This window comes from Solanum lycopersicum, chromosome 3, assembly GCF_036512215.1.
Source record: "Solanum lycopersicum chromosome 3, SLM_r2.1".
Lineage (NCBI taxonomy): Eukaryota > Viridiplantae > Streptophyta > Magnoliopsida > Solanales > Solanaceae > Solanum > Solanum lycopersicum.
This window is the reverse complement of record NC_090802.1, coordinates 63,087,093-63,099,947: the sequence shown is the minus strand read 5'-3', so window position 1 is coordinate 63,099,947 and position 12,855 is coordinate 63,087,093. Positions and strand designations below refer to the sequence as shown.

The following is a 12,855-nucleotide window of genomic DNA, read 5'->3' as shown; positions in this document are numbered from 1 at the left end:
GTTACATCCTACGTAGGGACTCACAAGGCCAAAATATAATATCCAAGAGAAGGAAAAGGAAAACCTATATATCTTATGTTGCGTTGCTTAAATTTCCCACCCAAAAGCATCACTCTAGTGTGTGAAAATATTATATATCTTATGTTGTTTGTCATCTTGACATCCTTCTTTAAGGTTTCTTTCAACGTCTTACAACTTGTTCTCATCAGGAAACTCTGTTGTTGGATGTAGATTTGAAATTTTAGGATGGACTTCACCGTTTTTTATTTTAAAGGGAAAGAAGAAGCTCCAGATGTCAACTTCTTTGATGACGATCAACAAGATATTTCCTAATAACGGTCCTCATTTGTCAAAATTATAAACCAAAAATTTATTCCTCTCCTTCAAGTTCTATTGCATCCTTCGGTCAAATAAATCAAGCTCAGTGCTTAAGACTCAAACATGATACCTGATTAAAGATGCGAAGGAATACAAATCTTATTGACAAATGGCAAATATCAAGAGAGTAAAATCCAACTACATAAATTTAAAAGAGTAATATCAAACAAAGCTACCATGTCATAAATCCAACATATCATCATGAAACTGAAACTGCACTCACACCTTGGGGCTTGAGGAGTTAAAAGAATATGAAAAATCGATCGTACCTAACCGAATTGATTTATATTATTTTCAAATAAAATCGTAAATTTTTATTTAAATGTATAGCAATCCCAAACAATAGAAATGGTCTGTTTAATTCACAAAATAATTCAAAAAATTTCCCGAGCCTGAATAAATAATGTTAGGTATATGTATATATAATTTATATATTAAAAATATACTAAATTTAATAGATAAATATATTTTATAATATTTTCAAATATAAATATAACTTAAGTCATACGCCTATAATGATTGGCCGACTTTAGATCTTTGTTCTTTAATTAACATTTATTTAATTATGTTTAAAATTAGACGAGACTTATAATAGATGTTTCATCAAACAATACAAAAAAATCTATACAAACACTTCTATTAAATGTTTAAGATCAAACAATACGTGAACAATGTTTTACATTTTTGACTTACAGGTGAAGAATATAATCGAAGTACTTCTTCAAGAACATACTCGCAAAAAAAATACATTGATAATAACATATTTTGAGGAGATATAGAAAATTAACTGAAATGTACTGATATCAATTTCTTATGATATGATTTAAAAATATATATTTTTGGTTTCACATTATATAATATCAGAAAATTGGGATAACATAATTTTTAAAAACAAACTATCGGACCGTCTCATTGACTCTCCTACTCACACAACACCTACAGAAAAAGTAATAGGATTATTTCAATAAATTTTGTCAATATTAATATAAAAAAGATTGTTGTGATGCGATGTATATAATTCATCAATCGTTACTTAAATGTCTTGAATTTAAAAAAAAAAATCTTAATAGGAAATGCTTCAATTTGCAAATTCACACTAATTGAGAATTTAATATAAAATATAAAGGCATTGAGTGAAAAAGATAATTAATATTTGCAGTTTATTTTAAATTTCATTGAAATTATTTTATTTAGAAGAATAATTTTTCAATGATAATAACTTGTATCGAAATTATTTTATTTAGAAAATAATAAATTTCTATAATAATAAATTATCACACTCAATATACCATTAAAATTGTTGATTTTTTTTTTTACCTTTCATCATTAATTACGTCACCTACTCTAATGTGTATAAAGTAAAAGTTTTTCCAATTTAGTAGTCAACACAATTTTTTTCCAATAAAAAAAAGTTTTGAGTTTTGCCGTAAGAGTGTCTGCAATAAAAGTAATTTTTCCCCCAATTTTAGACAATTTTTCAAATAGAAAAATACCACCATTCAAGTAATTTAAGTTCACTGTTCGAAGGACAAAACAGTCCAATAAATAAAGTGTCTCTCTTTTTCTGTGTCCTAAAAAGGTCCTTTCTTGAAACAGAGAACTTTGGTGTCTGTGTGCAGTTTTAGAGTGCAAATGCCAAAATTAAGCAAACTGTACACGAGAAAAGCATAACCACTTTAAAAGAAGTTGTTGATTTCAAAGAAAATGCAATTAACGTGAGTGCTTTATGTAAGCCAATTTTGTTCTTACGTATAATACCATTTAGCAAACTATACACGAGAAAAGCACAACCATCTTGAAAAAAATTGTTAATTTTCAAAGAAAATGCAATTAACGTGAGTGCTTTATGTATGCCAATTTTGTCCCTACGTGTAATACCATTTAGCAAACTGTACATGAGAAAAGCATAGCCACCTTGAAAAAAGTCGTGGATTTCAAAGAAAATGCAATTAACGTGAGTGCTTTATGTATGCCAATTTTGTCCCTACGTATAATACCATTTAGCAAACTGTACACGAGAAAAGCACAATCAACCTGAAAAAAATTGTGGATTTCAAAGAAATGCAATTAACGTGAGTGCTTTATGTATGCTAATTTTGTCCGTACGTATAATACCATTTAGCAAACTGTACGTGAGAAAAGCACAATGACCCTGAAAAAAGTTGTGGATTTCAAAGAAAATGCAATTAACGTGAATGGTTTATGTATTCCAATTTTGTTCCTAAATTTGTATATAAATACCATTTCTTGTTTATGAGGTTGCATTATCTTTCTCATCTTCTTTTAAATCCTAAGTAATAGTTTTATCTATGTGTTTTTGTGCCCTATTATTTTAGATTGGTTTTAGCCATAAGAACTTTTTAGGGGAAGGGTTGTTTGTCAGATGAATTTGATGTTTGGTTTTCCTTATGTATCAAGAAACATTTTTGTCTCTAAATTGAAGGTTTTTGTTCTTAATCTAGTAAATGTGTGTGTTTTTGCCTCTTTTTGTGCCCTATTATATTAGATTGATTTTTTCTTGTTAAAAGTAAGAACTTTTTAGGGGAAGTGTTGTTTGTAAGATAAATTTGATGCCTGGTTTTCCTTATGTATCAAGATGCTTTTTGCATCCAAATAGAAACTTTTTGTTCTTAATCTAGTAAATCTGTGTGTTTTTGCCTCTTTTTCTGCCTTATTATATTAGATTGATTTTATCTTGATAACAACAAGAACTTTTTTAGGGGAAGAGTTGTTTGTTAGATAAATTTGATGTCTGGTTTTCCTTATGTATCAAGATGCATTTTTTGTCTCTAAATTGAAGCCTTTTGTTCTTAATCTAGTAAATCAGTGTGTTTCTGCCTATTTTTGTGCCCTAATATATTAGATTGAATTTATCTTGTTAACAATAAGAACTTTTTAGGGGAAGGGTTGTTTGTTAGATAAATTGCTTTGTCATAAATTTCTGAATATGAATAATACATCAGCCTCAATTATGATGTCAATTATAGAAGTAGGTAAACGTTTTGTCAATTTTAGGAACTAGAAAACTGCTTTGAAGAAACACTTTGCTCTTTTTGAATCACGAAGACATACTGGCATACATTGGACCCCCAATTAACTGGACCGGGCAGAGAAGAGGGAATAGGTGGGTCAACTGTAATCTTAAAGTCTCTTGCTTTATGTCCAGGTTCATTTGTTGTTGGAAGATGTCGTCGCTTTACAAAAATGTGATGGACCTGGATCCGTAGAAACATTTCATTATTTAGATATAAAAGTAATCATTTGAAGGACGATTTTAAAGTACAATATGTTTTTTCTCTTAATAATGCAATGAGGTTGGTCCAATTTTAAAACTATATTAAGAAGAACATCATTTCTTAGATTCTTTTCTTCAATTTTACTTTCCTAATCTAAATCTTAAACTTTATCATAAAGTTAATAATTTAGTCAAATGCATGAAATATGAAATATTCAATAACTTAAACTGTCTCCGCCCATCTTTTCCTTTGTTTTTGTTTAATTGTTTTAGGAGGATGCTTGCATGTGTTTGTCAACTATACTTGTTGAGAGTTGAAATAGCAAGGATCTAGAAAGACTTAAAATAAAGATACTTCATAAGCTTCTTCGTTTGTCTCTCCTCCCTTCTTGCTACACATCCAGGTTCATCGTTGTTGCTCTAGAAGAATGTGATGTTCCTTCATCCGTACGCTCAGCCTTCAACTTCTTAGCAGCCTGATCTGGGAATGACTTATGGGAGATTTGGATTTGTTATTATGAGGAGCTAGTTGAATTTCTTTGGCTGCAGCATTGTCACTCCTTTTAAAATGAAACCTTGCCAAGCAATGTTGATGTATACATTTCATAGAAATAACATAATTGGATGTGTGCAATGCATGGTTCGTCAAGCAAATAACTTTCATAATGTGGTCAGGAGTTGAAACTTCTATAGTATTCAAATCTCCCAGTGAGCCATCCTCAGACCAGGCTGCTAGGGGTGGAAGGTTGAGCGTACGTATGAAGGTTCATCATTCTTGTAGACGATGACATTTTCTAGCAGCAGCGATGAAACTAGACATGTAGCAAGGTAGGAGAAGAAACGAATGAAGAAGCTAATGAATTACCTTTGTTTTATGCCTTTCTAAATCTTTGTTATTTCAACTCTCAACAAGTACAGTTGACAAACACATACGTGCAAGCAAACCTTGGAACAGTTTAATAGAAATAAAGGAAAGGGTGGAGAGAGGCAGTTTATGCTATTGAATACTTGATATTTTCTGCATTATACTAAATTTTAAACTTTATGATGAGTTCATAATTTAGATTATGAATGTAAATTCTGCAGAAAAAAATCTAAGAAATGATGTTCTTTTAAATATAGTGGAAAATTGGAATAACCTTATTGTAATATCTAGTACTTTCTATAGTTCTGCGAATGATTACTTTTATATTTAGGAATGATGTTTCTCTTTGCTACACGTCTATATTTATTGCCACTGCTGGAAGATGTCATCGCTCAGCCTTATTTTTGGGAGATTTGGATTTGTTATTATCAGGAGCTAGTTGAGGATCTTTAGTTGCAATACAAGGTTCGTCAAGCTGATATAGCTTATAGAGATCTTTCCCTTTTTGCTGCGTGCCTTATTTACTGACAAACAAGCCTCCATTTTCAGAATGTGGTTGGGAGTTGCTCTTTCATTTGCTTTTTATTGAAAAAAAAATAATAGGCATGAATAGTTAATACTTCATTTCAAGTTATTTACAGTTCCTTTCTAGCATTTTTGTTGATAGGGGATTTCTTTATATGGTAAATTTGAAAACAATTAAAAGTCAAGCACCGATGTATGTGAACAATAAATCAACAAATTAGTTTTATGTTTGTACTGAAGTTCTTTTTTTTTTTTTTTTCGTTTTGTATTATTAATGAACTTCATAAATAAAACCCAGTAAAAGAAGAATGTCCATGCAATTTTGGTGGGCGTTTGATATGTTTGCTGAATGTATTCCGTGTTAATTGTACAATCAATAATGATTCAGTTTTCAGTAAAATTTTCTAATGCATCAGCAGACTACTGGGACACTTCACGTAATGCAAAAACAAAGTCATTAAAAGTACTATGTTTTCTTATGAGCTTTGGGATAAGATAGTATGTCCCATTCTAAATTTCTTTCTCAATTATCGATGTGAAACAATATCAGTGAGTGATAAGTATTTTACATAAATCGTGAACGTGCAGGTGCCTTGGTTGCATTATTGCTTCATCTCGTCATATAAGGAAAAAGAAGAAGGTGAGAGTACTTATTCTTATTAAAGTTCTTTCCTTACGAAGTCATGTCTATGAAGTGTTTGATTAAATGTTTCTTAAGGTTAATGTGAGTTTAGTTGGAACAAGTAAGCTCCCACGTGACCAAGCCATAATTTCCCACTTCTCTAGACTAATGAGATTCTTGATTTTGGATACGGCAAAGTTCTTCAGTAGTCTTCCTTCGTGTAAACCACATATATCAGCTCCAACCATTGGAGTTCTAAACAATCCAAAGTTTAAGATAGAAGGAATGAAACATGCCAAATTGTTCCAGGTAGCACCATTTTTCCAGTCCAGTGTGACGTGTATTTGCCAGAGTCGAGAAAAGTTAGGCTTGCAAGAATAAATGGCCTTTTTCCAGTGTTGTCATCTAGCTAATGTTAAATAGTGCCTCAGTGATTTTAAATAAAGTGTTTTAATATAACTGTACAAAATGTGTAGCTGCTGTGATTATGATAAAGTTAAAATGTTGAAACCTTAATGCGAACTCTGATAAATGGTAACCATATAAGGGTTACTAATTTTGTTTTAACGAGGTAACTGTACAAAGGGTTACTAATTGCCAGAGCTGGGGTCATAATAAACGTTTAATTGACCGAAACAACTTAAAGAAAATGAAAAAGAATGAATTAAGTTATAAATTTTAGGTGATTGTTTCCTGCTTCATCGTTGTATAATACTTTAGAATGAATTGTGGCATATCTCCTCTCTTATCCCTTCATTACCCTCGTTTTATTATTCAAGGTCTCCTTGCGACTTTAGTGAGGAGAATGTTGAGACTCACCGAGTACCATTAGTGGTGTACTGACATTCTCTTTGTGAAATGACCTATGTCAATGTAGATGTAGGTGTCATGGACGAGCACATTATGAAATAGGTTGCTTTTTTCTAGAATTTTATTTGGTGAGCTCTGTCATTAACCGTGGAGCTTCTTCTCTTTCAGTTAGACAATTTTATTCTTTTATTTGGTATTTGCTTGCCAGGAAATCTCTGTGCTTTCCCCTTAGCACTCAAGTATAGATATATTTTTAGTTTAGTTATAGTTGATCACTTTACTTTGGATTATTTTAAGTACATTTTAGTATTTATAGATTTCAATTTTTATTTGGATTATTTTAAGAACTGTTGAATTGAAGGTTCTGACAAAGAGATTAGTTATTCATTTTATATGTATGTGGGTATTACCAGTTAGAATAGTCAAGCCGGTTCACTTGGTCAAGTAAGGCACCGGTGCAGGTCACAGCTTTGTTTAGGGAACGGGTTGTGACATGTGCTACCCTTGTATGGCAGCAAAGAGATGCAAAAGAATGCCCAAATTTTCACGCTTGCTCTGTTCCTCACACCTTGGCTGCTTGATCTTCAAATAACAGTCCATTTCTAGGTGATTCCTGGATCCCCAAATTGATAGTGCCATTAATGTGCTCTACTGCATTTTTCTGTGTTGAGTTTCGTCTTTTTCTCCTAATAAGGTTGAAGGCATGCCATGTTGCTGAGCAGTACAATTGGACAAATCCTTATTACCTTTCAACTGCATTTATATTTTCTCTAACAAGGCTATCTTTCATCGTGCTAACAGCAAATCCGACAAGATTTACCTGCAATTTTTTCAACCCTCTATTTTGGAAAAGCTTCCATTTTTTTTTACCTTCACCAAAATCATGGGAAGAGTGCTTGTGACCTGTGGCTGTCAAATGCATTAGTATTTTTCCTATCTGATTAAACTCTTGTTCATAAATTGAGATTAAAATTATTATCGCTCCTTTTGTAGTTTGTTTTTCAGGGTTTGGCTTGGGTTGTTACAGGCCTCCATTTTGTAGTTTTCTTTATGCTGCAGCATTCGTAAAGTGGTTTATCTTAAATAAACCAGCAAGAGAGCTATGGAAAATTTTATGAAAAAGAAGAAGAAAAGTTTATATATGTAATGACGAGACAGGGGCAGAATAAGTTCACATCTTTTACTGAGTCTTTGCGAATGTAACACAAACTAACTCTAGTAATCTTTCTCCACCATCTGGATCGTAATTAGCCAAGTGAAAACACATGCCTTTCTTGTTATCCTTGGGTCCATACCAATATCTGTGGGAAAAAAAGAAAGTTTAGTGGTGAATTTCGATTCAATTCAATAACTAGCACCAAAATTGATTTTGGCAAACAAATTCATAAATTGCACGCAGAATGAAAAGACTTAAATGGGACGACTCTCATCCAGTACTTGGGGGATATGGTGCTATTATGTGACTGGTTCTCCCGTATTATCACACATGCTTTAGGTTTGTATATGTGCTTTAGTGGCCTTAAACTACTAAGTTCTATCCTTCAATAGCTGAACCCTCTAACATTGAACATGTTGTTGGGAAACATTTTCTGTCTTATTATTGTGTTAAATGGAAGAAGCTATAAAGAAATGATGTCTATCTATTTAGAACGGAATTGCGCTAAGGACGGATCAAATCTGTGGAGATAATTATGCTTATCGACCCCTGTATAGCCGGGAGATGTAAAATTTTAAGTTAACTAGCTTACTCTTTCTTACCCTTCTTAGTTCAGTATATTCTAAATTTGATATAAATACTCTTTTCTGCTTATTAGGTCTAAACTATTTGTTTAGCTCGCTGCCTTTTCATATTTCTGTATAGGATCTAATACTTTGGACTAATCATTTCTAATAATTTGCTGATCTTCAGGGACGGTGATACGGAATGCTGTGACTATACTCAGTAGCTACAAGATTAAATCCACAAGCGCTTAATTCCTTGCTACAATACAGTTGAGTTGCTACAATAGTATGGCCTTAAAGCCAATGTATAACACTATCTCAGATGCTGAGTCTGTCAATCTTGAGATATCAGGGAAGCATGGGATGATACAACATAATCATTATGTGTGTGGTCTTTCCACCTGTTCATGAAAACTGTTTACAAGAAAGGCAACTTATGTGTACATGCATGTGAGTAATATATTTGCTATTGTAAGTTTATTATATATTCATGTCCATGTAAAAGATAATTTTTATAGATCTATACATGCTTCAAATTCGAATTGATGGTCTTGGCTAAACCCGCCTGAAGAAATTTGTCTATGAACAGGAGCCGAGGCTCAGTTCCTCGACCTCTTTTATACCTTTTAATACGGGGATCCTCTCAGTTCTAGGTAGCTACAAATTTTTTTTACTCAGTTTCTCCTTTCATATTCACTTTTTTAGAAAAAAATCTTTTATTCACATGCGCAGATTTCAATTCAATGGGCTGTAACAGTTCTGATGACATTCCACTACTTTATTTCAAAAGACCCGATGCAAATATATTTGGGTATTCAGATATCCAGAGATAGATTACAGTACAAAATCTAGTTTTCTTCTTCGATAAAATTTCCTATTAGAAGTCTTGAAGTTTAGGGAGAATTAGTTTCGTAAGTCACTCATGATTTATTTTAGTTTTATCGTCTTTCTATAGAAATCTTCATTTTTACACTTAAGAAATATGAAAAAAAGTCATTTTCTTCTATTCAATTTGTAGCCAAGAGATCTCATTTTCTTTTATTAAAAAAAGGTTGATATAGTTACTCCCACACATTAGTCTTTATATTTCTTTTGACCTTTGGGTGTATTCATTCATAGCAGATGTGTCCAAGAAAAATAGGGAGAAAAGATTAAATGATATAAAAAAAAGGTCAAGGAAAAGTTAATCTGGTCAGATTACTGTAGTATTTTATCTATCTTTTTATTTTTATTTTTATCAAAAAGATTACTGTAATCTAAGCAGAACATTTATAAGTATATTCTTGGAAGCAAATTCCCTTTATTGAAAACAATTTTAAGAGGGAAACCTGAAAATTACACCGTTAAGATTGCCTCAATTATACTCACACACTTTGAAAAAATTTCCGTAACTGCCCAAAGAGTAAATTCCTAATGCCTCAAATTTTCATATAATCTCTCTTTTCTCTCTTGTCCTTTTGTACAAGTACTGGTTATTAGTTTTGGGTTTTTGAAACTTCTATCCTTGTTTCAAAGTTGCTGTGGGAAAAGGAAATGGTTTCCCTGTCTCTTGTTTCTGGTTCTGAATGTGCAATCTCCAATAGTGAATCAGGAGCTGAAGATCGTGATAAAAGATGGCAGTCTTCAGTTGGTGAATCAGGAGCTGAGGTAATCAAACAGTTACCGTTAATTGACCCAACTCTTTTAGGAAGTTGTGCATTTAAGTATACCATTTATTTCTGCAACTTAGTTCTGGACTTATTATATACATAATTAAATTGTGCGGGCATTGGCTTCTGCCTTTTCAATCACCAAAGAAATCAATTTTGCCAAAGCCTCTAAAGAACAATATTTTCCATCAGAAGAAATGGTCAAAATTATTGCAGTATCATCTATTAGAGCTTTACCACTGAAATTGGAAGCTTTGTACTGATGCAATGGCATATGCATGCCAGAGAATATCTCCCCCTTAGACATTTTACCTTATACGGATGCTCATGCAGATAAATGAATCAGCCTTGATTGAAATGGAAATTAACCAATCTATAACTTCTGTAAAGATATTGAATGATACCATGACCATAGTCCATACAAGTTGGGCTAATATCATTTATGTAAAGGTGTCTTGCTCGTGCTTTTCTATGCCCAACTTCAGGAAAGTAATCTCTACTTCTCTGCGCTGCATTTAAAGAAGAAGTGATCTAGAGTGTGGTATTCTATGTGATTTTCTGCAGTTGGGCTTCTCCAAGCATTTTGAGTAATCTTATATATACAAGTTTGTCTTTGTACATAACTAATGCTTGCATTACTTATACACTCTATTGTGTATTGAAGAGTGTATTACTTATACCTTGGATTTCTAGGTACTAGTAATATGAGGGATTTAATATATGCATTAGCATGGTTAAAGACTCAATTACCCCTTGTGTTGATTGGTCATGGTTTGCATCAGGTGAAATTCTTATAAGCACCCCTAGTGAAATATCATTCAAGAGGTTTAGTTCTTTTTCAGGACATTCTAGTAACTAAAAACTTGTCTATGTTTAATCAATTTAGCAAAGAGGGGCAAAGTCCAGATAAGGGATGCGGTAGGTTGATTCAGTGATTCTCTCAATGGGGCTGAAATTGCAGAAGGATACATCATACAACTGACACCCTCTAGTTTGGGATTGAATTGCTTGGCTTGTACATCCAGATAATGTGATGCCTTATCATTCAATGAATACTATAGCACATTGGATGGTTCTTAAATTTTTGAACTTTGTTGATTGTTTGTTGGGTTACTTTCTGATCTTTTAAGGGTAAATGTTTTTATCTAACCTAAAAGCTGGGCTTAGATTATGATATCGACTATTATCAACATGTTCATTCAATATAACTAGGGATTAAGGATCAGTCAACACGATCCATCTGCTTATTATGTTTATTCTGAAGGAACTTGGCCTAGCTTTCTTTCTTGTGTTTCAACTTAAGTTTTATCATAGATTAGGATTTCCATGTGAAATTTCTTATTTACACTAAAGTGAATGTTCTCATCTCGAAAGTTATGTTTACTCAATTAAAGTATTTAATTTATCCTTAATTTGGACTTCCTATGCAGGCACTGAGTTTCACCTCAAACACCAAAGAAATCAATTTCCCTAAAGCCTGTAAAAGACAACGTAAACAACGTAAAAGGAAGTACTTTCTATCACAAGAAGAGGTAAACATTTGTTATCATTAATTTTATCTGGCTTTTAGCTATTAATATTAGTTTACTCTCTTTCTATAAGTGCTTAGTAAAGTGAATGAATGTATTTGTTTTGGAATATCATGTCAATTCAAGTGAAGTTTTTGTTCTACCCCTTATTTTTCCTCAACCTGGTTGGATGCTCAAACTGATTCTGAATGTGAGTTCTCCTAGGCATTAATTTATGATAATTGGTTCTTGTTATATCCTTTTAAATTATTCTTTTTCACCCTGCATGACAACCACTTTGGTCTCTTAAAGTGTTCAATGTGTCATTGTGAATGTCAAACTGCTGAAGAAGTTTAGATGAGAAAGTAAACCTAGAAAGCATGCATGGCGAAGTGATGGAAATCTAAAAACATAATCTTAGTATTTATTTCATAACACTTGTCTATGCTCGAAAATTTGGCAGGGGGAACCAACTGATGATCCGACTCCTTCAACAATGTAAGTTATTTATATCGCATTTAGGCCCCCTTTGCATTGTAATGAATGTAATTCAAGCTGAACGAAGTTTTTTTTTTCGGTAGGACCATGCAACATAATTTAACTCCAAAAGGAGTGCACGAAAATAAAGGGGTCAGGGTTGATGTGCATGGCTATAAAGTAAAAGTGAGCAGTGGTCCCATACTCACTGCCATTTTTGCCAAGTATGGTGACATTGCAGTCAATTGTCACTATAAATCACTGGCTTTCAGAGCTTCCGTTCTTGATATAGTTTGTGATGTTGTAAGGAGGCTGAAAACCGGTGACTTTGGCTCCACTTCCATCGATAATATGAGAATTTTGGTTTCTGCTGCAGCGAGGGTCAAACTTGATGTAACTTGGCTGCAGCAGTATCTGGATGAGATTTCAGAAGAGGGATATATGGAGAAGAAGTTATCGGATTTGATGGAGTTGAGCAAGACTACCATGCTAGTGTCTATAGCAGCTAAAAAGGACATGATAGGAAGGAATAGGAAGGTCTTCACTGCAGAGGAACGGCTCAAAAAGGCTGAAAAGCGCTTGCAAAAGGCCCGAAGCCGAGCAGGACAGGTGGAAAGGTCTGTCAAAGTGCTTGAAACAGTGCGTAAAAAAGTTCAGCAGGACATAAAGGAGGTCGAGGATCAAGCACAGTATCGACTTAATAGGTTAAATGAGCTTCTGTAGAGCTGTTTTATCCTTGCTATTTTTCTTGAACACTATTACCGAATAAATCTAAAACATGCATTAGATCAACTTTTTAAATTTGAAATCTGGAATGATGTATACAAGTAAGTCTGTCCGTCTAAAACATGTATTAGATCAACTTCTTAAATTTGATTTATAGAATGATATATACAAGTAAGTCTGTCCGTGTGGATGCGGATAGTCTTATTTATTGAATTGTGGAGCAAGATATTGATTTCTCAGTAAAATGAGTTGATTAACATTCTTTTTACCTAACACGAAGTTTTTGTTGAATATCCTCTTCTCCAACAATATTTAGGATTCCTTGAACACATACATGT

General features: G+C 32.9%; 1 protein-coding gene across 15 annotated transcripts; it reads left to right on the top strand.

Moving 5' to 3' along the window:
* The first annotated feature begins 2,215 nt into the window (after positions 1-2,215).
* Positions 2,216-12,730, top strand: LOC101253990 (uncharacterized). 15 transcript variants are annotated; one of them, XM_069295346.1, is made up of 9 exons: positions 2,216-3,502; positions 4,911-4,943; positions 5,592-5,643; positions 6,849-7,041; positions 8,345-8,607; positions 9,673-9,804; positions 11,237-11,338; positions 11,778-11,812; positions 11,896-12,730. In XM_069295346.1, the coding sequence occupies exons 5-9, from the start codon at positions 8,602-8,604 to the stop codon at positions 12,512-12,514; spliced, it is 894 nt and encodes a 297-aa protein (XP_069151447.1). In that variant the 5' UTR covers positions 2,216-3,502; positions 4,911-4,943; positions 5,592-5,643; positions 6,849-7,041; positions 8,345-8,601; the 3' UTR covers positions 12,515-12,730. The 15 variants fall into 15 exon arrangements, with proteins under 15 accessions (XP_069151447.1, XP_069151448.1, XP_069151449.1 ...); XM_069295349.1 differs by having other exon boundaries at positions 2,220-5,501; positions 6,951-7,041; positions 8,345-8,426; positions 8,510-8,607; positions 9,741-9,804; XM_069295347.1 differs by lacking the exon at positions 4,911-4,943 and having other exon boundaries at positions 6,951-7,041.
* Positions 12,731-12,855: the final 125 nt, after the last annotated feature.